The sequence below is a fragment of the Alexandromys fortis genome, unplaced genomic scaffold (genome assembly GCF_014885135.2).
Source record: "Alexandromys fortis isolate MF-2015 unplaced genomic scaffold, M_Fortis_MF-2015_v1.1 scaffold_412, whole genome shotgun sequence".
NCBI lineage: Eukaryota > Metazoa > Chordata > Mammalia > Rodentia > Cricetidae > Alexandromys > Alexandromys fortis.
Window position 1 is genome coordinate 101,907 of NW_026068285.1, and position 23,664 is coordinate 125,570.

Here is a 23,664-nt window from a genome sequence, read left to right on the forward strand (position 1 = left end):
ACACCAGTCAAGTACTCATTAGCCACCTTAGGCTCATCATCGAAATGCTGGACCTGTAGATCCAGTGTCTTCCCCACTCCCAATGTTAGAGCATAGACTAAGATGACTTGAAGGCCACGTTCACTTAGAACTACCATCTACCAAGCAAGTGACTTCTTCATGCTAGGCAACCCTCTCACCTAGTAGGTGAATGCAGCAAGATCGAGAATTCCAGGGACAGAGGCTGAAGTTCCAGGGCTTTCTATGAACGAGCCTCAGAGGCCATGTGACATGCTCTGATGATTAAACAGGGCATAAGTCTTCTCGGTTTCGAGGGGAAAGACACTAACTCTATTGCTCAATACAAGTTGTGTCTAAGAATTTGTGGGCACGTCTTAAGTTTTTTAAAGTATCTGCTTTATTTTTAATTGTGTGTGCACAACATGGATGCCGGGAATCAAGCAGGGCTCCCCTGCAAAGGCAGTGTGCTCTTTCCCATAGAGCCACCTCTCTAGCCCCTGGAGCTATGCTTTCATAGTGCCACACGGGCAAAAAGCAGGTGACAAGTGTGTTCCCTTCACTCTCCCAGGTGAAACTTCACAGTCCTCTTTTCAAAAATCCAGCTAGGCGTGGTGGCACGTGAATATAGTCCCGGCACTTGGATGGCTGATCAGGAGGCTATCAGTCCAAGGTCAGCCTGGCACAAATCCCTCTAACTGGTCCAGTCCTCCATCCCTGCTCCCTGAAATACTTCCCACATAAACTAAGTGCACCTAATAGTTATTGTGCTGTTTTCAGGGATACCCAGAGTACAGAGAGCCAGGAGAACCGCAGAGGGCAGGCATTAAATGCCTCAGAAGTAAAATAAGTAGCATTTTAGATAATATTAAATATTTAGGAAAAATAAGTATCTGAGTAGGAGAGCTCTATTTTAGGTGACTTGGCTAAGTAATGACTTACTAAAACAATGTTGAGACAAGCAGATAAACAGGCAATGACTGAGGATATTTGAGAAAAAAATCAAGCAATATAGCCAGGGACAATGGAAAGCCACAGACTGGAGCAGACTGCATGGTCAGGACACTGTGAGGGCAGAAAAAGGTAACAGGCTGTCGAAACAGACCAAACAGGGATGGCTAGGGACATTAGCTTATCATAAGGACTGGGCTGTACAATAATGGGTGTTTTGCAACTCTGAGATTCCATCTTACACCTGTAAGAATGGCCAAGATAAAAAACACTGATGACAGCTTATTCTGGAGAGGTTCTGGGGAAAAGAGAACACTTCTGCATTGCTGGTGGGAGTGCAAACTGGTACAACCCCTTTGGATGTCAGTGTGGCGATTTCTCAGAAAATTAGGAAACAACCTTCCTCAAGACCCAGTAATACCACTTCTGGGTATATATCCAAAGGATGCTCAATTGTGCCACAAGGACATGTGCTCAACCATGTTCATAGCAGCTTTGTTTGTCATAGCCAGAACCTGGAAACAACCTAAATGCCCCTCAATTGAAGAATGGATAAGAAAAATGTGGTACATTTACACAATGGAGTACTACACTTCAGAAAAAAATGACAGCTTGAATTTTTCAGGAAAATGGATGGAGCTAGAAAACATTATTTTGAGTGAGGTAATCCAGACACAGAAAGACAATTATCACATGTACTCACTCATAGGTGGTTTTTAAACATAAAGCAAAGAAAACCAGCCTACAAACCACAATCCCAGAGAACTTAGACAACAATGAAGACACTAAGAGAGACATACATAGATCTAATCTACATGGGAAGTAGAAAAAGACAAGTCTCCTGAGTAAATTGGGAGCATGGGGATCTCGGGAGAGGGTTGAAAGGGGGAGGGGAGAGGCAGGGAGGGGGGCATAGGAAAATGTAGAGCTCAATAAAAATCAATTTAAAAAAATGGGTGTTTTGTTTTGTTTTTTAAGTCCGTTGCAGGATTCATTTGATCTATGACTTTAACAGAATTGCTGCGGCCACAATGCTGATAATAGAGGAAGAAGAAGAGGTGGAGACAAGTTTGGGGACTTTTGCAATAATCCTGGTGACAGACAAGGGTGGCTTATGCCAGGGGGAGAAAGAGGCAGTGCTGAGGAGTGTAACATTATTGATGCAATAAAAAATACATATTTTGGGACTTTTTAGGGTGTTAATCCACTGTCTTTCCAGATTGTTGGAATAAGACACTATTTTTAAAATTTATGTGTATGTATGTGTGTGGGGGGAGAATGCTCGTGTACACAGTACCCATGAGGCCAGAAAAGGGAGTCAGATCACCTGGAGTCACAGGCAGTTGTGAGCCCCACAATGTGGGTGCTGAGAACAAACTCCAGTCCTCAGCAAAAGCAGCGGGTGCTCTCAGTGGCTGAGCCATCTGAAAACCACAAAGCACGGTTTGAAAGATTAGGTTCCTATCTCTGTTGACTGGCATCTGCAAGTGACAGGCAGTGATGGTTCCTGGCATCCCAGTTACGAAGAAACGGTTCTTCCTTCAAGAAAAAATAAAGTTTTAGATCTGCTTTTGGAGGCCAATTCGAAATTTATTTCTGAGTCATATGGGAATAGAGACGAATGGAGAAACAGACTATAATCTCAGATAGTGTGAGAAGAGCCACACGTCAGGTCTACAAATGAGAGCGTTCCCCATGGTGGGCTCGCCATGCATAGTGGCCACTGGGAACTTGGAGTCGGCCAAGTCTAAAAGAAGTGAAAAAAGTTACTCTGATTTAGAGGCTAAATGAACCTCTGAGAAGGAAACCCTCCTTAAAACACTTGCTCTGCCTTTACCCACTAAGACACTTGAGGAACTTCAAACAGGCAGTCCAGACATCTTCACAGAAGCCACGGGACTGGGAACCAGGGACACAGCCTGAGTTTTCAGATGTTAACTCAGTCAGGAGGGGCTGGCGTGCTTGACCATACCGCGAAGGATTCTGGGAAGGGTCAACACGAAGCAGACATGGTCTATAAAGAGGTTTTACAAACTCAATGGTATTTTTGTAGACTTTTGTTTCATTTTGCTTTGTTTTGGCTTTTTCTGTCTTATTGATATTCTGCTTGTTTGTTTTGCGTTTTGTTTTTGTGTTTCTTTTCTTTTTTGTTTCTTGCTTGTTTTGAAAGGGAGAAAAAGAACATAAAGTTGGATGGATAGGGAGGTGGAGATGATCTGGGAGGAGTTGTGGGGAGGGGAAACACGATCAAAATATATTATATAATTTTTTAAAAGTTATGGAGAAAAAGATGTTTAGCATCGATTTAAGCCTGGTTGTTAATGGGAGGATAGACCTGTAGGAGAAGGATAGTACACACTCACAAACACACACACACACACACACACGTGGATAGGCACTTCTCCAGTGAGTCAGGCTTGCACGGCTTAGAGTAGTGAGATGCCTGACTGTGATAGCTTCTGAGGTCACACATGGAAGCATTGCTAAGGAACCCCTTTTCCACTAAATGAGCCCATGGGTCAGTTTCTGGGGTACATTGGTAGGATTACAGCTGATAAGGTAAAGCCGTGAATCACAGGGGATATAAGACACATTTTTATATGAAATATCCCCATACACAGGAAATATTGCCTCTATGTAGGCAGTCTTCATAGCAAATTCTAATGGCGCTGGAATCCTTGCCTCTTCACTGGCAAAGTCTCAACCAGACTTCACAGTGAGGTGTTCCTTTCCTATTTCTCCTTAAATAACCTCATCTATCCAGCCTCAGTTTCCCCTTATGAAATGATGAGCTTTTAATCTTAAAGCTTGCTGAGAAAGATCTATTTTCTTAGCTTCTTCACTGGTAGACAGGGGTGTAGGACCTGCCTGTGAAGGGTTCAAAAGTCTCAGCCAGGGAGCTGGAGAGATGGCTTGGCAATTAAGAGTGCTTGCTGCGCTTCCAAAGGAAAGAAGCTAGGCTCTTGGCACTCACATCAGATGGTTCTTAACCACCTGCGACTCCAGCTCCAGGAGACACAATGCTCCCTTCTGAGCTCTGTGGGCACCCTCACGTTCACACACACACAATTTTTTTTACAGTCTCAGCAGGTGTGATCTAAAGAGGAAGGAAATGCACAAAGGATTGGACTTGCAGATCTGGATCGTCCTTCCAAGGGAATCTGGAAGACAGGGTATTAGCCAGATATCAAGCCATATAAACAATAAGAGATTGTTATACCTGCTCCCAAATTTAGCGCCAAGAATAACAGGGCCTTAATGGGTGTGTGACTCTCAGAGGACTGAGGACACACTGTCCCCATCACCCTGTGTCCATGCACAGCTGTATAAGAATGGCACGTGCTCCACCTGGGCGCCTGTCAGAGCAGCAAGGACATCAGGTCTTGCAGCACCGCTGGCTGCATCAGCTGAACTTCTAAGTTTAGGAACGGGACTCCATGGGCTGGGGGTGGGGAGAAAAGCATCCTGGTGGCTATATACAGAGACCATTACAAGAGGAAACCCTATGGTGGGGTTGATTGTGTAAGACTGCCATCACCTGCTGTCACCAAGTGGGCATCAAGGGTACCTGAGAGAGAAAGAAGCAAGTGGGGCCCAACAGTGTACCGTGAGGCTGCCCTTACAAATGGGGCTGACCTTTGCATGGAAGAGGCTAAGATGTCTTTTTCTCTTGTCTGAAAAGAGTTTTTAAGTTTCTTTGAACATTTCCAAGTATAAGCAGCCTTACCTTCAAGATACATTTGAGAGTGTGGAGACTCGGGATGATTCCTTGCTAGTCTTTCAGCTCTTCTCTCCTTGGTGGGGTAGGGCTGTACCCAGTGTGAAGAGCCACCAGCCTACGTCAAAAGATACTTGTGCCCTTGACAGGGGAGTATTTGAGTGAAATCTGCTTGTCAACCTTTCCCCTGGAATGCTCTTGTCCTCTCTCCTAGGTTAGCGAAAGGTGGTGATTTCACTTAATCCTGGGTTGTTAGAGAGAAAGAACGCAGGGGCCATAAGGCATTTTTAGACTGTGGGATTTTGATTCTTCTCCCCAGAGGACACGTGAGTAAGACAGTTAATGACTGTCTTTTGAGGTGCCAAGACTGATAAAGTCTTTCAATAGTTGGGCCCAGAATGTAGCCCCCAGCGGGACAAGGCCTTCCTTTGAGGTCTCTGTCTTCTTTTCTTCCCGTGACCTACTTACCTCACAGGTGAGCAGGTGAGCACACTAACCACTCAAGGAGGACTGAAAGCACAAAGAGAAGTGATTGTCAAAGCCTTGGGTTCCAGGAAGAATAAAGCCCAACAGTCCCGACTCCAGATGAGAGCAATCACCTGTGAAAGTGGGCCACACCCCGGAGCATGGGCAATTATCCCCTGAAAGCCAGCTGTCCCTCCAGGCAATACAGAGCTATTTTAGCCACAGTGTAGGACCAGAAAGGAGGAAGATCAACAAGATCACAGCTTGACTGAGACAGCCCAGTTACACAAACCTTTTTGTCTATTGTTTTAATCCCTTCTCCACTTAAGCCTAAAGTTCACGTCAGTGCCCAGATGAGCCCAGGTGACACCGAGCCTCGGGGTTAGTTCCCCTTTCTGACTGTCACCATAACCCATCCCTTTAACTGGTGAATGGTAAACAGCAACCAAGCTAAACCTGCCGGGGCTGCCAAGGCCAGGACATGTGTTCCAAAACTCCTGCCACACTACGAGCCAAAAAGAGCCTGGCCTAATTGAACATTTCTGTTTACGTGAAATCTTACGTTTATCCTCTAAGACATTTGGTGCCATGTCAACAATATATAAACACAAGCACAGATGATTAGCTGCACAGAAAAACAGACCGCATAGTTCACAGCTTCCATTTATGATTATCGCCTGCTGGGCTGTAGTTACGTTACATTCATGATCTGATTCTTTCCTCTTTAGTCTGGAGTCTGTGCCTCCACTTGTACAACCCTTGATAACAAAAGCTGGAAAAATACATCTCAAAGGTGCAGAGCTTAGGCTATTTTCAGGGATTGTTCAGACAGCCAGTGAAAGCTAAAAGATGAGGCCCGTGCAGAGTTTAATGTTTCTTTTATTGTTCTAAATGCTGAGCCACAGTGGGAGAAATGATAACTTCAAAGACTAAAATTTACTGAAATGTTGTTTTGAGCCATATTCCCCCACTTTTTAACTTACACTAAGGCCGAACTCTGTTCCTTTTGCTTGCTTGTGAATCCAAAGGCAATGAGCCTGGACTGGACAATCGAAGGACCTGCTTCACAGTCGTTAACTGACTAAATTCAGGTGAGTGATTTCTTCCCGGGCTTCCCTGCAGACCTTCTTGGAACTGTGTCTCTGCAGTAGTTTAAAAGAGACGGTTACAGTCAACAGATGGGGTTTAAGCCTTCTCAGGAAATGAGAAACATGGAGTCTAAATTTGCCTGTTTGGGCACTGGCAAGTTCTACAAGCCTTGGAACATTTTCTGGCAAGACACTGGAATTATAATGGGATCAGAAACTTCAGCAGAAGAGAGTTTTGAAGGCTGGTGAGGAGATTGCCGAGCTCCCTATACCTGAGGTGACTAGGCTCACAGAAAACAAGCAAAATAGGAACAGCTGGGAGGACTAATAGGAAGAACTTAGGAACAAGGAAAGGGACTAGAGGGTGTCACCCACAGAAACAGCCTTTCCTGGTGTGTTTCTGACACAGTACGTGTTGTTTAATGAGGTTTGAAACTCTGGGTGTCACACCATAGTTAATTCACACCAACAGGGTCTCCAATGGCTCTGCTGGAGGCCCAAGAGTGGTGTAAGTTATTGGTAGAACAGCCCTTATGGTGGTGTCCTTTTGGACCCCCGTGATAGTTCCATCTGACCCAGGAGATTGGTATGGAGAGCTCCAAGGAGATTCCTATCTTCAAGGCAAGGGTCACTCATCAAACACTGTGGGAGTCTCTGGCCAGAAACAGAGAGAAAGAAGTGAGAGCAGCGTGTGGGACAAAAGGCCAGAGCGGAGCAGCTAAGTGGTCATCAAGTAAATTCACCAACACTGCTTCGAAGCCGGTCCCTTTGTGGTCACCAGGAAGGATGTCAGTAGCACTAGGCAGTAGGGTGTGAACTGGGCACACAGCTCCACGTTACCTGTACCAGCCAAGGGGAGCTTTTGTTTGAGCCAAGGGCTGCTAAGAGCTGTTTTCTCTTTCTTGGTAAATAAGATTAGAGAACGATTTTTGAGGTGTATTGGGTAGGATTACAGCTGATATGGTAATGCCTAAATCATGAGGTTCCCACAAGGAAGTTAAGTTACATTTTCACTATAATGAAATTTATAGCCTTATTTCTAAGATTCTCAGGAAAATTCCACACTCACACCCGGGAAAGGAATTAAGCCATCCTTAAACGTCAACTATTATTGAACATAGGTCATTGCTATTTAATAAATATATAAACAGCATAATTCCTGGCTATGGTAGCATCCTTATTGAAAAGATCTCTGTATACAAGGAATGTTGTCTCTATAGGCAACTTTTTGGTTGTTAGCTATGCTGGAATTCTTGCCTCTCAGCCTGTAACATGCGTCACATGTTCTGAGTGGAAAAGATCCCAAGTGACCACGTTTCTCCACACTCCCTTCCAGGCTGGCTCCTACCCTAATTCTGCCACAAGCAGGCCATATCCCCTTTGTTTTCCCTGTCTTTCTAGCCCACCGTGACCTTTGTGCCCACTTCCTCTTGTATTCTTGGTCCTCCACTTCCTGTTGCGTTTTCACTCTTGTTCCCCCTTTCAGAGCTAGCCTGATGAGTATTATATAGCCAGGAACAGCATTCTGAGCGCTGCCCTGGGACTTCCTGATCCTCCTGGCATATAAATACCAGGGCAGGCCAGTGTGGCACAGCGCAGTGAGCAGAAACCCTCAGGCAAGCTGAGCCTTCCTTCCAGGAGGATGAGGAACTTGAGAGCTGTTTCCTTCTTTATCCTTGTGGCTGTCCTTGGATCCCAGGCTGGGATCACACCTGGTAAGTTCACTGAACCCTCTCACCCAGTAGGAACCTACGGGAACTGCAGAACTGGAGCGGAGCCAGAGGAGGGACCACTGCCCTCCTGGAACTGCTTTCCATCCTTGACACGGTGATGGGAGTTACTAAGAAACGGCATCGGGTTACAGACCTGCCTCTGTCTGCAGCCTTTAGACCCTGGAGAAAACTGGACACGGATGCTGGGTCCCATTTGGGGAAACAGTTATGCCTGATACATTTCTTTTAGCTGACACAGGATTGTGTTAGCTCCAAAGAACTGGGAAAAAATTCTAAGTCTGAGGAGAAGCAGACTTACATGATAAAGCATCAGACACCACCTCCAAAAACAATCATTTTGGAGACGTGGGATGAGCAGGTGATCACCTCTATCCAAGTTCCTTTAACCATGCTATCTTATATTTGACAAATGCATAGCCAGCATTCTTACGTGCGGGACAGCTGCTGTTCTGTCGTAGGGCTTCTAGCACATTGATTCCTTCTAAAAGCCTGTGGGGTAAGCGTCATATTCAACAATGGAAATTTGCCTTTTTCGTGGGGGAAAACAGCAGAACACTAATGATTTTATATATAGGTTTTTCTAGACAGAGTTTCTCTAGCATTGGAGCCTGTCCTGGAACTAGCTCTTATAGACCAGGCTGGCCTCATATTCACAGAGATCTGCCTGCCTCTGCCTCCCAAGTGCTGGGATTAAAGGCGTGCACCACCACTGCCCGGCGAGTTTAAATATCTTTCTCAATTACTGTGATTGCTGCCATTTTATAAATGAGAAAACAGAACTGTGGAAGTCATAGCTTTAAGATTAAAGGCTAGGAAGCGGTAAACTTGGAGCAGGAGCTATCCTGGAATGGGTATAGAATGACATGGTCATTTTGATCTTTTCTGGGTTTTGTAAGCTCCACCTACAATAGGTGAAGCATGTTACAACGTATCCACATGCCTCCTTTATGCAAGCCAAGCTGACTTCACCATCTCTTGGTGTCCTGGGGGCATAATTCCTTGACCCCATGTGAATATCAAAATCCACATATTTCCTGTCCATTTTTAACCCATACATATACTCATCTGTGCATTAAAAACTCTAGACATTTGTAAGACTTAAAACCACTTAAATGCCAGTGAGTACTCATTATATTGTTGCTTAGGGGATGAGGGCAAGGAGGAGTCTTGAGTGCTTCAATTATATTTCAGGAAGAATGTTCATGGTTGGCTCTGGATGTGAAAGCTCCAAATATGGTAGACCAGCTCTATAAAAGGGATGTGCAAAGGACACTGGGAAACAATTGCTCGATGAGTTGATAGCTTAATCCTTATTGCTAAAATCATTAATGTATGCTTTGATATAAAAAGTGAATACCAATTTTTCAATTAGATTTGTTTTATTCTCATGTATGTGTGTGAGAATGAGTGTGGGCATGTGCACATGTGTGCAGATGCCTTTGGAAACCGTAAGAAGCTGTTACATACAGTATGAGCCACGTAACATGCAGGCTGAGAACTGTACACTGGTCCTCTGTAAAAGCAACAAGTGCTTTAACTACTGAGGCATCTCTCCAGACACTAAATATCAACTTTTTTTGGTGAGTGGGGTTCAAGATAGGGTTTTTCTGTATAGCCTTGGGTGTCCTGGAACGCTCTATAGACAGGCTGGCCTTGGAACTCATTGAGATCCGCCTGCCTCTGCCTCCCTAGTGCTAGTGATTAAAGGTGTGTGCCACCACACCCATCTAAAATATTAACTTTTAAAACTATCTTTTCAGCTGTGATAACCTAACTTCAAATTAGAAAAGAGGGAAAGAAGGAGGGAGAAAGGGAAGGGGAAAGAAGAAGGGAGGGAAGGAGAGAAAGGAAGGGAGGGAGAAGGACAGAAGACAGCAGTGAGAGAGGGAGACAGGGAGAAAAAGGAAGGAGGGAAAGAAGGGAGGGAGGGAGGGAGGGAGGGAGNGGAGGAAGGGAGGGCTGGTTGAGCTGCATTTGCCTCAGATCACAAGGCAGGTTTACAATGCTTTATCCATAATCTTTGGCAAGACATGAATTTTGCAATGCGGGGGAGGGAGGGAGGAGGAAGGGAGGGCTGGTTGAGCTGCATTTGCCTCAGATCACAAGGCAGGTTTACAATGCTTTATCCATAATCTTTGGCAAGACATGAATTTTGCAATGCGGAGTTTTGATAAGTTAATATAACACAACAATTTCACTTCTGGGTATTGACCAAAAACTTTCAAAGTAGATACATGGGAAGACTTTGACCCCCTCACATTCCTAGCACAATTATTTGCACCACACAGAAGGAGAGACACTGCCTACTCATCAACAGACGAAATGTGACAGGCACACTTGTGCAGGGGAGTATTCCTCAGGGTCCAGAGGGTAGGGCGTTCTGGTGTGGGCGGCACAACGGGTGAACGCTGAAGGACGATGGCTCTGGAGAGTGGGAGACGCCAGTCGCGAAGGGCCGGCACCGCCTGGTTCCAGTCACAGGCGTTACTTAAAGTAGATTTGTAAAGACAAAAGAGGTGCGTGGTGGTGCTGGTGTGAGCCTGTAAGGTGGGAGGACCATGAACCCGAGGTCAGTCTGACAGACACAGCAACACCCTGCCTTTCAAAAAGAGACCACACAGAGGAAGTAAAGTGATAATTGCTAAGCTGAGGGGGGAAAGGTGGGAGGTAATATTCAATGGGTTCTGAATTTCAGTTTTACTGGCTGGAGAAGTTATGCGTGGATGGGGTGCTAGTTACACACTAGTTTGACTGTGCTTGATACCATTCAAATGGACACTAAAAATTATATAAATGACTAAAGAGAAACAGGGAAGGAGTGGACAGAGGGGAGTGGGGGAAGGACTGGGAGGAGAGGAGGGAGGGGAAACTTCAGTTGGAATGTAAAAACAAAAAAATAATAGACACACAAAAATATTTTTAAATATTTTTAAATTGTATATTTAAAATATACAATTATATAGATATAGTTATATACATATATATTTAAATGGGACTGGCAAGATGGTTTAGTAGTAAAACTTCTGCCTTGCAAGCTTGGTGAGCTGAGTTAGGTTTCCCAGATCCTTCAGAAAGGTGGAAGAAGAGAACTAACTTCACAAAATGAGTTGTCTTCTGACCTCCACAGGCACACCCACATCACATCCTTCCCCACACACACCCACACACACACACATACACCCCTACGCATACACACACTCCTCACACTCACTCCTCCATACCCCCACCCCCACATGAACATATACATATACTTGTCTACCCACACACACATACACACACTCACTCCTCCATATCCCTACCCCCTCACACACACACGAACATACACATATACATGTGCACCCAACACACACACATACCTGCCTGTTTCCTATCCTAGCGCTGATCTAGGAAACATACTGTAATCAAACAGAGTAACAGTGTTCCTATAACATGTGTGTCTTTATACGAATGGAATAAACAGTAAAAAGGGGAAAAAAAAACCTTCACTACACTATAAAGGACATCATACCACCAAATGGGTTGCTAGAAAACTTGTTTCTAGAGTCCTGTGGATTCCAGATGTGTAGACACATATGGCCTATCACACAATACATGCTCAGTTAACTTACCTGTGTTAGATTTGCAGCTGCTTTTTAGTATTTCAGAATCCACAGAAAGTTTTTATTTCTCAAATATTTTTTAATTAATTAATATATGTATGTACACAATATCCTGTCTGTGTGTATGTCTGCAGGCCAGAAGAGGACACCAGACCTCATTACAGATGGTTGTGAGCCACCATGTGGTTGCCGGGAATTGAACTCAGGACCTTTGGAAGAGCAGGCAATGCTCTTAACCACTGATCCATCTCTCCAGCCCTTCTCAAATATTTTTGAAGGATCACGGGGAAGGGGGGAAATCTCATAGCAAAAAGACACACTAGCCTAGGGCAAACACTTTCAGCCCAGATAGGTTAGCAGAGATCCAGCAACAGAGTCTGCCTGCCTTTGGATGGGAGAAGGGGAGTACGGCACGGTGGCGCACACGGTACTGTTAGCACCCCAAAGGCCGAGGCCGTATAATTGAGACTTCAAGGCCACCAAAACCTGGGATTGGAATATGTGGTGAAGGGAGGGGCCAATATAAGCTGCCAACCATGACATTGTTTCCCCACCCTGTCTGTTTCTTCTACAAACAGCAATAAGAGAAAAGAGGGACATTCATCACATTGAACCTCACGCAGTTTATCAGAGTAAGTGACCAGACACGGCATATTTTAAAGAATTGGGTGGATACCGTACCGCAGCTTCACTCTCTCTACTGACAGAACAGGACGGGAGGGCCCTGAGGACGGCGAGCATCTCTGGGAAGAGTAGCATGGCCATGGGGACTCACTCACTTCTCTACATATGCCTGGGCGTCCTGAGTCCAGCTGTTAGAGCAGAAGCACGCCCCGAGTTCTGGGCCTTCTCACCAGCTATGGGGCTCCCCACCCCACCCCACAGGACTCTTGAGAGTAATGACTTGGCACTAGAGTGGGCCTTTGTCCTCGTACAGGCATTCTAAATGCTCCAGACTGCTGATTCTCCTACGTCTACATCTCAGAGATCCTGTGCTCAAGATTTGTATATTATTTTCCAACCAGTGGTGGATGCATCAAACCAGGCATCATGTAAGTGTCAAACTCACCTTCTGGAAGGGAGTCTCTGGGTTCTTAGATAACCTAGTGAGTAGGCTTGCAGAAAAGGGCCATCCTTGGATCTCACCAGGTAAGGGGGAGGAGATCAAGGTGTATAGAAGGAGACAGCAGGCAGAAGTCTACTTAGAGAATCTCAGGCCTAAAGACAGTCCCAGAGGGAGGTGGTGCTGAGCCTTCTCCTGAAAAAAACAGACTGTCGAGTAGAAAATTGGAGGGTCCAGAGAATAGGGCTCCCCTTCCCTATTTACTATAAACCACTGTTTGTAATCTTTCTCCCCCTTTTTCTCCAGATTTGTCTCCAAGAGAGGGATCCGGGTCTGTGCCAATCCCCTTGATCAGGAAGTTCGGGAGTGCATAAGACGGCTAATGCAAATCCCGGGACCTAGGAGCACTGCCATAGCTTGAAGAGGCCTTATACTGCCAGTCACTTCTTTCTGTCATCCCCAGTGACCATCTAGGAGGCTCTAAGTATTTATTTTTATAGATGCTTAAAACGTTCATTCTGCTCTTCTGGTTGAAAGCAGCTCATGTAGCATTTATATGGACTTTTTTGCATAGTTCCTCTGTAGATCATAAAAAGATAAACGATTAGAGTGGCCTCTGGGGCTTCGGAATGTGTCTGGCTCTGATACTAACAAGCCAGGTCCATCAAGCCAATATGAAAAGAGTTTTGCCCTAGCCCATATACATATTCAACTTTGTGAGAGCCCAGCTGTTTTTCTACCACCCTAGAGCAGTAAGCATCACCCTCACCCCCCAAAAATAAAGTGTATCCATGTAGCCACAGGTCTGTCTGTCTGTCTGTCTGTCTGTCTGTCTGTCTGTCTGCAGATTCACAGAACTGTGGGGCCAGTCTGAAATTGGGCTGTTTGGGGAGAAAATATCACACTCGCTCACCTTGAATTTCCAAGGGAAATCATGTAACTTTGGGTATTTTCTTCAAAACCAAAGACACGTTGTTATAATTTTTAAATTTCTGAGAACACAGCTTATTCCAATGTAGACTTCATATCAAAGATGTATTTCACCCACTATTGAGGGAGCCATTAAATTGGCTAAAATGTCTTTGGGCTTTATGCCCGTTTGCTGGGGTTAAGGAATGTTAGGGGTCTCTGAGAAGCTGAGGTACAAAGGCAACATCAGCCATGAACCCAGGCCTTCCCTTTAACTGCTCTTACAGTCTTTGTATTGCTATAATATATTAGATTATTCTATGGTGAAATACACATTTGCAAGTAAAGTGGATGACTAGAAGCTACCTCTATTTAAACAAGTCAAGTGGAGAATCAGAGTAAGAAAAAAAATACTCTTTAACCCAGAGAGAAAGCTAAGAGGCGCTTCAGAGCCATGGAAGGGAATGAAAGAATGGGGGGCAGGAAATACCCCCCACGTGCAGAGAAGTAACTGATGAATGCAGTCTAAGTCATGCTGTTCCCCAGTGGGAGGAGAAGACAGCTTCCAGTCACAGGACAAGCCCGCACCTCTCATGAGGCTCAGAGACAGGTGCAGGTTTTCCTAAGACAATATTTCCTCATTTGGATGGGTCAGTGGTGGAGAGAAACACCATCTGTTCACCCACCTGAGTAGGAGGGCAGCAGCCAGGTGCCCTCTTGAGATAAAAATCTACTATTCAAAACAGAGCTGTTCTGGGGGCCCGAGACTAGGGAACAGCTACCAGTTGGGGAGTCATAACTTGGCTTGCCACAACCTCTGGTGAGGAAAGTTGTTCGGTTGTGGAAGGATGGAGGCCTAGACACTGATGAATTGAAGATTCAGGTCACAAGTTAGCTCCGGCTGAGACAAGAGCAATAACCCTTTCCTCGGTGACCAGGAACAGATCCCATCAACTGAGAATAATCCTGGGTTTGAAGTTCTGAGCCTGAAGCAGGTGAGCAGACCAAATCCTAGGGCCAGCTGTTGTTCACTGCCATAAAGCCCAAGACCTCTGAAGTTCCAAAAGCATATAAGATACCTACATACTGACAGAAGGCGACACAGGGGAGGAAATGTTCTGTCTTAGCTTATGAGCCAAGTCACAGTCCACCACCACAGCAGGGGAGTCACTGCGCCAAGAGTGCACGTCCACAGCCAAGGACAGAGAGAAATAAATGCATGCATGTTCATTCCTTGCTTGTATAGTATTCATCCAGCTTCCTCTACTCTTACACAGTCCAGGGCCCAGCACCTGAAATGTTGCCATCCACATACAGGATGGGTCTTCCCACCTTCAATAACAACCAAGACAATTCCCCATACACGAGCCCAAGGATCAACCTTATCTAGATAATTCCTTACTAAGACCCTCGTCCCCGGCGACTCGGAGCTATGGCATGTTGCCAGTTAAAGTAACTGACACAATACCCACAGGGGCATTCCCCCAGCAGAGTGATTCATACTCAAGAGGTCTTGAAAGTATGAAGACAGGTCCTCCGCTTAAACCAACCTCAGTGTTGTGGTTTCCTTCCACATTCCCAACTCATTTGGGAAACACCCTCCAGATAAAGCATAAACCACGCCAGGGTTACAATCTGGAAAATCGTAGGAGGATGAGAGAGTCTGCCCAGACCACAGAAGGAAACCTAGGAGGCCCACAGAACCTCTGTTCTGCAAAGAGTGGGAACTGCAAAAGCAAAAGACAGTGCAGAAGGATGTCACACACCTGTCCAGTGCAGACTCAGTACAGAATGTCACATTCCTGTCCAGTGCAGACTTAATACCAGCACAAACCATAGGAAATACAAGAGTCTACAGTTCAACTGGTCCTCTCCCTTCTCCATGCATAATAAGAGACTCTCAAGAGAACGCAAACATCTGAACCTTACTCAGTTTCATATCAGCATGACGCATGATATGAAAGAGAAATTCAACAAGGGCATAGGAACCCTGAAGAAAACTACAGTGAACTACTGGGAGTGCAAAGTGCAATGAGTCAAATTAGAAGTTCTACAGAAAGCCTCACCCATAAAATCAGTAGAACGGAAGGACAGCACATCCGAGCTTGAAGGTAAGGTACAGGACAAAGATGAATTGATAAAAAGATATGAGCTGGACTTTCGAGCCACAGGGGACACTGGGAGACGATGAAATACAAGAATCACAGGTGTAAAAGAGGGTGTTCCCAGGTGTCAAAGGAGATGTCCCCAGCCTGTTCCTTGGGCAGCAGAGGAAAGGGTGCCTGAACTGGCCTTATCCTATAGCCACACTGATGAATATCTTGCAGATCACCATAGAATCTTCATCTGGCGATGGATGGAGATAGAGACAGAGACCCACATTGGAGCACTGGACTGAGCTCCCAAGGTCCAAATGAGAAGCAGAAGGAGGAAGAACATGAGCAAGGAAGTCAGGACCACAAGGGTTGAGTCCACCCACTGAGATGGTGAGCTGATCTAATGGGAGATCACCAAGGCCAGCTGGACTGGGACTGATGGAGCATGGGATCAAACCGGACTCTCTGAACGTGGCTGATGGTGGAGGCTGATGGAGAAGCCAAGGACAATAGCACTGGGTTTTGATTCTTCTGCATGGACGGGCTTTGTGGGAGCCTAGTCTGTTTGGATGCCCACCTTCCTGGACCTGGGGGGAGGGGAGAAGACCTTGGACTTCCCATAGGGTAGGGAACCCTGACTGCTCTTTGGACTGGAGAGGGAGGAGGAGGGGGAGTGGGGGGATGGGAAGTAAGTGGAAGGAGGGGAGGAGGTGGAAATTTTTAATAAAAAAAGAAAAATCTATATAAATATAAATCATATAAATAAACTGAAAAAAAAGAACTCTTTCCAAATGCACAGAAGACATTTCCAATGAAATCCTGGCACAGAACCATCTATTCAGACAGAGGAGGTGTCTAGAACACCAATACACCAGGCCTGAACTTCCTCTTGTCATGTCACAATTAAACAACTATTGTTCGCAGCAAAGACTGTGTAAGAAGCAGCAAGAGATAAACATCATGTCACATATCAGGACAGGCCCATCAGAATAACAGAGTTTTCAGCACAAATTTTAAAAAACAGAAGAGCTTGGTGTGGCGTTCTTCAAGTTTTTGAAGACATTAACCTCCAGCCCAGACCAATATCGCCAACAAAGTGTTCAATCGTAGTTGAAGAAAGAAAATCCATCCCATGATAGAAATAGGCTTCTGACCCTCAGAAGGCCCTGGGTCCTCTACAAAAGCAAAAACCACTCTCAGCCGATGAGCTCTCTCTCTCTCTCTCTCTCTCTCTCTCGACCTCTCGACCTCTCGACCTCTCGACCTCTCGACCTCTCGACCTCTCGACCTCTCTTCCTGTTTTACTGGGCCACATCAGAATAAAACTGCAAATAAAGAGCAAACATATATGAACTCATGGAGATTAAATAACTCACTTTGTAGACCAGGCTGGTCTCAATCTAACATAGACAGACCTGCCTCTGGCTCCCAAGGGCTGAAATTAAAGGTGAGCACCACCACATTCAGGCTTGGATGTTTCTCCTCATAGATGATCTAAGGAGATTTTTTTCCCTTCTTAAGTTAAACGATATTAACATATCTAAAGGGGCTGAAGAGTAGGCTCGGTGGTTAAGAGCACTTGCTCCTCCTGCAGAAAACCCAGATTCAGTTTCCAGCACCCTCATGGTGGCTCACAAGCATGTTAATTCTAGTTCCAGGGGATCTAACGCCCTCTTCGGACATCCATGGGCACTGTATGTATGTAATATACATACATACACGTGAACAAAATACTCATGAACATAAAGTAAAATATTTTAGAAATTAAAGAAAAATAATGAAAGAAGGTGTGGACATCAACTTTATATATCACTAGCAAGGCAGATAAGTTTACATGTGTAATCTGTATGTCTCGGTCCACTGGAAGTAAGCATGAGTCAGTCTCCTCCTCCTTGGAGGTCTGGAAGGATCCCCCACTCCCACCCTGTGGTCACTGCTAAAGGATTGAAGGAAGCTCGTGGGAGGAGAAACCCCTCTGGAAATATTGACTCTCTCTGACTGAATCAATTGGAACAGTTTGGAAAGCCCCGTGTCACCTTTGCCCTCTACTTCCCATTGTTCTCCGGGCCTCGTTCCCTCTTTTGGAGGTAGCATGCTGAGTATTATGTAGTCAAAGAGCAGCATTATGTGCTGTAACCCGGGACTTCCGGATCATCTTACATTTATAAATAGCGAGGCAGGGCAGGGAACAGAGAGCAGTCCGAAGGCCAGCTGGGTCTGTCCACCTGTAGGATGAAGCCTTTAACTACTGCCTTCTCCTTCCTCGTTCTTGCAGCTGCTCTTGGATTCCAGGCCCCCGGGATCATATGTGGTGAGTCCCATGGTAACTGGAAGTCTGAGGAGGAGACCCCAGAAGGCCAGCGTTGCCTGTTGTGAATGATCTCTATCCTTGACAGAGCAATGGCATTTATTTAGAAACAGCACCCAATTACAGATCTGCCTCTGCCTGCAGTCTCTGGATCAGTGGTTCTCAACCTGTGGGTATCAGATAGCCTGTACATCAGACATTTACATTATGATTCATAACAGTATCGAAACACAGTTATGAAGTAGCAACGCAAATAACTTTGTGGTGGGGGAAGAGGGTCACTACACCATGAGGAACTGTATTAAAGGTCCCAGTGTTAGGAAGGTTGAGAACCACTGCAGTGGATCCTGGTCGATCAATGATTTGCTTCCATTTGGAGAAACAATTATTTCCCTTTTCATAGCTACAATTATTTGATAGCTTAAGATAATGTTAGCTAATGTTTTAGCTGGCCCAAAAGAGCTATAGTTAAGTTGTAAGTTTGTGAAAACAGACAAGACTTCTGTAATGCTCGAACTGTTCGACACTAGTTAGTATAAAACCAACTTTTTTTTTTTTTAAGGCATTGGGGCCAGCCAGGCAAATGGTCACCCATAGTCACTGTCTCATTTGAAGCTTTGATATTTTCATTTATGGTGGTGGCTAGGACTCAACACAGAGAGGTCTTGTAAAAGTTAAGTATTCCTTAACTTTTCCAAGAAGAGAGGTGCATCATACCCCATGGAGCTAAGGAGAAATCTGGGCTTGGGTCGGGAGGTATAAGCAATAGAAACAGAGAAACTCATTTCAGGTTCTGTATTGGAGATACTGGGAAAAGGGGCACAGTGCAGGGTATAGTTGAGACTTCCTAATCTGAAGAAGTCTGGCAGATTTTGAATATATGGATGGTGTCTAATTGCCCAGGACCTAAGTTAAGCAGCGTTAGGGCAAGGGACATGCCAGCATGGCTTTCGAGGGTGAGATGAAGGCAGGGGTCGAACTCAGAATGAGTCGGTTGGAAGCCTTTGTTAAGGAGTTAGCTAACCTCAGAATACACAAGATCAGAAAACAATACACTTAGTAGAGTCATCTAGACATTCTATTTGTCTCACAAGAATTTTAGCACTCCCTATGTGCCGCGCAGCTGCTGTTCTGTCTCACAGGTGCTGATTCAGTCCTCCTCCAGCATCCCCGAGGGGTAGGACAAATGGAAATTTACCATTCTTGTGGGAAGGGGAAGGAAGAAGCTCGAAGACGAGCAGTTTCGCATAGCCTTGTATATTATTACAGCTGTGCTCATCTTACAAATGAGGAAACTGAGACAGAGAAGCATTCAGTAACTTAAGACTACACAAGAAGTAAAGGGTAAAATGAAGAGGTGGATTGGTATTGGAGTATTTAGGAAAAGGCAATGCTATTTAAGATTTACTTTGGAAGCCCACCCACATCACATCAAGCATGTTTTAAAAAACACCTTGCTACACATAATTCATATGAAACTATTGAAGACATGATGTAAAGGATTAGTTGCCTTTTCTTAGCACAATGCAAATTCCCAATCCTTTAGCAACAACCTTTGGCCTTAGATACATTTGAGGATGCGTATCTTCTGGATTTTAAGAAGTGATACATTTCTGGATGTCACGTTAACATCCCTGATGATTTCTGTAGAGCATACCCTAACCAGACATTTTTATAAACTTAGACTCTTAGGAGCCTCATTTCACTTCAGGGGACCTTGTGCCCCCAAAGGAGTTGAGGGGAAATGTGCAGTTTGCAAATTCCTGAAGATTTCAGAAAAACGTACCAAGAACTGTGGGTGTGCCACTTGCTTAGAGACCTCATTAATGTCGTCACGTTACATTCGCACTTAACTTGGAGCGCTTCATGGTCAGCAGAATGTTTCCAAACGATCCAGAAAAATCTCATGTCACCAAAGGGGCCTAATGGGCTAGAGACAGACCTTAAAGCCCAGAGGTGTGAGGAAGGTCAAGCACTGGGGCGTATCTGCCTTGGTGAGAACAGGGGGTGGGTGAGTGGAGATGCTGAGACAATGATGTTGCTCTCTGCGCTCTCTTTCTTCCAGCAGCAGAGAGAGAAGTCCTGAAGGCAGAGCCAGGACTTGCAGCTCAAGTACTTCACCTAGGTAAATATTTCAGTACAGCATGCTTTGAGAAGCACCAGATGGTGGCCGGTCTGTGCCAGAGTGTCCTTCTCCCTGATGAGAGAACAGAACGAGGTCACGAGGGGGTTGAGGATGCTCTTCAGAGATCACCAGGGAAGCTAAGGAATTTCTAGCAGCATCCCCAGGAGGACGAGGACGGGCCATGAATATTCCATCAGTGTTCCCTTCTCTAAGCACCCGGTCTGCCCACTTGGGGCAGAAGCTGCCACTGGTGACTGTGCACGGCTTCCCATCTGTGGACATGCTCCCAGGCCTACTGCAGTCTGCTGTAGGCCCATTAGAGGGTGTGAAGGGAGAGGACAAGTGCAGGATGAGGAGAAAGCATCCCAAGTCCTGCACACACACACACACACACACACACACACACACACACACACACACACACACCGCCAGAACTCTTGAGAGCAAAGAACTGGCCCTTATGTGGCCCTTTCTCTTCCTACAGGCTTTGAAGATTCTTCCGACTGCTGCTTCTCCTATGCCTCGAGGATCAAGTGTTCAAAATTTGTATATTATTTCCCAACCAGTGGTAGCTGTATCAAGCCAGGCATCATGTAAGTGTCCAACTCACTCACGTTGTATTAGGAACAAAGCAGCCTCCGGGATATTGAAAGACTTAGTCGGTATCCAGGAAAGTCCCATCCTTGGATACTGCCAGGTGTCACGGGGAATACTTCAGGGTGCAGAGAAGGAGGCTGCTCGAGTCACTCCGTGAGCCATTAGAGAACCTCACAGGCCTAGAGAAGACCTCAGAGAGGAGGTGGTCTGAGCCACCTCCTGGAAAGAATAGACTGTTGAGGGGGCAATCAGAGGGTCCAGAGGACGGGGCTTCCCTTTTCTATTTACTAGAGACTTCTGCTTGTAATCGTTCTTCTCCTTTTTGTCTAGCTTTGTCAACAAGAAGGGGAACTGGGTCTGTGCCAACCCCAGAGATCTGAAAGTTCAGAAATGCATAAAAGTCCTGAGGCCAAACTCATGACCACAGACCTGCGAACAACAGCATGTGCTTGAGAAGGAGGGCATGTACGGCCGGCCAGCCACTTCTCTTCTCTCTTCCACAGTGACCACCTAAGGAGTGCTAAACGTTCGTTTTTATTAATAGACAAAAGATTTGCTTTTCTGTTCTGGTTTAAAGCAACACAGCTAGCTTTGTCACTAAGGGGGAAGTTATCTGTGCCAACCCCAGGGATCTGAAAACGGAGAAGTGCATGAAAGCCCTGAAGCTGACCTCAGTGACTACACATTGCGTGTGGTTAAGATAAGAGGGCAAGGGCTGGCGAGATGGCTCAGTGGTTTCAGATTGCTGACTTCTCTTCCAGAGGACCTGGGTTCAATTCCCACTTACATGGCAGCTCAAACTAACTGCAAGTCCAATTCCAGGGGATCTGTTGCCCTATTCTGCCCTTTAGTTAGTAGTGTTTGCAGTATCTTTATGAATTCACCTGCGCTGTGACTAGCGCCACCTTGAGCTGTAGCCATCATGATGGCCTCAGAACTCTTGGGTTTTCCTGCATAGCTTCCCAGCAGATTGTTAAGTGGATGAAGTAGGAGAGTGGTCTGTGGGGTTTGAGAATGTGTCTGGTTCTGACGTCGGCTTAAGTCAAACTGAATCCACTCCACCACGATGAAATCCATCCGGCCTTTGCCCATACGCATGCCCGTCCCTGCTGATCTTCCCGCCACCCCTAGTTCAGCCAAACCCCCTAATAAAGATCTTCCATGCAGCCACAGGTCTGCCTCTTCTTCTTCAGTTTCATAGGAACATGGGTTGAAATTGGGCTGTTGGGGAGGAAGTATCTCACTCCCTCTCCTTGAATCCCCAGCAGGTGGGGGGGTAAGGAACAGGAGGAACTCCATAACTTTGTCTATTTTCTTCAAAGCAAAAGACATCATGATACAATTTTTAAATTTCGGAGAACACAGCTTATTCTAATGTAGACTTCATATCAAAGATGTACATTACACCACTGGCGGAACCATTAGACTGATCTAAAAGTCTTTGGAGGTAGTCCTTGTTTGATGGTTTTTCAGTGCTATTCAATCCATCAGTGTGTTTTTACACCAGCTAGTTTTATTACCACGGCTCTGTAAACAATAATCCCATCAACAATATTTCTATTGTTCGGGGCTGATGGGTTATCTGTGTTTCCTTACGAATTTTAAGATTGTTATTTTCAAGTCCTATAGTGAACTGCCTTTGAATCTTAATGGGAATTGCATTGAGTCTGTGGATTGTTTTTGGTAGGATTCCATTGTCACACTATTAAGCCTACCAAACTGGTGCTAGGAGCTCGTAAATTTCCTGGAGGGCCGCTCTTCCCTAGTCCACTGGTTCTGCCTTCAGGGAAAGAATACCAGTGGCAGCAAAAGAGCAAACCAGCTGGCTTGGTAGTAAGAGGGAAGCCAAGCCATGGAAAGGCGAAACAATCTTGAACTCCTGAGCCTCCTACCTCCACCTTCCTAGTGCTGGGATGACAGGCATGTGCCACCACACGTGTGTATACAACGCTAGCGGTCAAAGCCAGGACTTTCATGGGGTCCCACTTGTCAATAACTGGCCTTATTCCCTGAGCAACTAGAGCCCTAACCAGAAAGTCCTTACCTATCCCTTTATCCTGAAGTGTATCCCATATTTTCTCTAGCAGTCTCATCGTCTGTGTTAAAGTCTTTGAACCATTTGGAGTTGGTTTTTTGCATGGTGAGGGATGAGGACTTAGTCTCATTCTCCTATAAGCAGTTATCAGCTTTCCCGGTGCCATTTGTTGAAGATGCTGTCCTCTCTCCAATGTGTGTTTTTGGCATATATATATATATATATGTATNATATATATATAACCAACATGTTATCTGTAGTCCTATGAGCCTGTATCTGGGTCTTCTATTTAATTTCATTGATCTGCTTATCTGTTTTTGTGCCAGTACAGAGCCATTTTTATTGCTATACTACAGAGTTGAAAATAGCAATAACCCCAGCATTATGCTTTTTTTGCTAGCCAGGGTCTTCTGTGCTTCTGTATCAATTCTCTTTTGTGACTTTCAAGACGCTTTCTTGTTTTGTATCTTTAGTGTTTTGACTGTGATTTGATGTGGGGTTTTCTCTTCTCTGCTGGTCTACTTGGTGTTTTGTTTGTCTCTTGTACCTGGACAGGTTTCTCTCTAGTTGGTTACCAGGAATTTGGGAGATTTTCTTTTACACTTTTACCAAAAATGTTTCCTCGCCCCTGACACGGAATTCTTCTCATTCTCCAGTGCCCATAATCCATAGATTAGTTCTTTTCTATGATGTCCCAAAGGTCTCACATGCTCCATTCTTACATTAAAAGAAATTGTCATTAACTTTGACCGAATAATCCATTTTCTACTTTTGCTCTCCCGCCCTCTGTATGATCTTGTCTGTTGACAAAGCTTTCCGATGAGCTCTTTGAATTATTGAACTTTTCATCTACAGCATTGTTTCCATTTGATTTTCCTTTTCTATCCCTTTTTTGAATTATATTTTTATATCCTGAAATTTCTTTCTTGTTTCATTCATTCTGTAAGTATAGAGTTCTCCCGACTAGAGTTTCCTGCCCT

At 45.2% G+C, this 23,664-nt stretch overlaps 1 protein-coding gene and 2 long non-coding RNA genes across 5 annotated transcripts; 2 read left to right on the plus strand and 1 right to left on the minus strand.

Annotated features, from left to right (window-relative positions):
- Positions 1–3,319: 3,319 nt before the first annotated feature.
- LOC126494816 (uncharacterized) lies at positions 3,320–19,983 on the minus strand. Its single transcript, XR_007590074.1, has 3 exons — positions 19,714–19,983; positions 6,115–6,273; positions 3,320–5,176 (listed from the first exon to the last, which is right to left on the minus strand). It is a non-coding gene; the product is annotated as an uncharacterized lncRNA (long non-coding RNA).
- Positions 7,754–13,416, plus strand: LOC126494815 (uncharacterized). Its single transcript, XR_007590073.1, has 4 exons — positions 7,754–7,934; positions 12,130–12,183; positions 12,489–12,603; positions 12,921–13,416. It is a non-coding gene; the product is annotated as an uncharacterized lncRNA (long non-coding RNA).
- LOC126494813 (C-C motif chemokine 9-like) lies at positions 17,712–21,821 on the plus strand. Of its 3 annotated transcripts, none has more exons than XM_050132240.1 (4): positions 17,720–17,930; positions 19,996–20,052; positions 20,537–20,645; positions 20,980–21,821. In XM_050132240.1, exons 1-4 carry the CDS (start codon positions 17,852–17,854, stop codon positions 21,068–21,070), a joined length of 336 nt encoding a protein of 111 aa, XP_049988197.1. In that variant the 5' UTR covers positions 17,720–17,851; the 3' UTR covers positions 21,071–21,821. The 3 variants fall into 3 exon arrangements, with proteins under 3 accessions (XP_049988198.1, XP_049988197.1, XP_049988196.1); XM_050132239.1 differs by having other exon boundaries at positions 17,725–17,930; positions 19,993–20,052; XM_050132241.1 differs by lacking the exon at positions 19,996–20,052 and having other exon boundaries at positions 17,712–17,930.
- The last annotated feature ends 1,843 nt before the right edge of the window (positions 21,822–23,664 follow it).

What these genes read in the sequence shown, in the direction of transcription:
- LOC126494813 (XM_050132239.1), top strand. Translation starts at nt 17,852, where the DNA reads ATGAAGCCTTTAACTACTGCCTTCTCCTTCCTCGTTCTTGCAGCTGCT. An exon ending in GGCCCCCGGGATCATATGTG is followed by an intron (nt 17,931 to 19,992) that starts GTGAGTCCCATG and finishes TCTTTCTTCCAG; the next exon opens with CAGCAGAGAGAGAAGTCCTG. An exon ending in AGCTCAAGTACTTCACCTAG is followed by an intron (nt 20,053 to 20,536) that starts GTAAATATTTCA and finishes CTCTTCCTACAG; the next exon opens with GCTTTGAAGATTCTTCCGAC.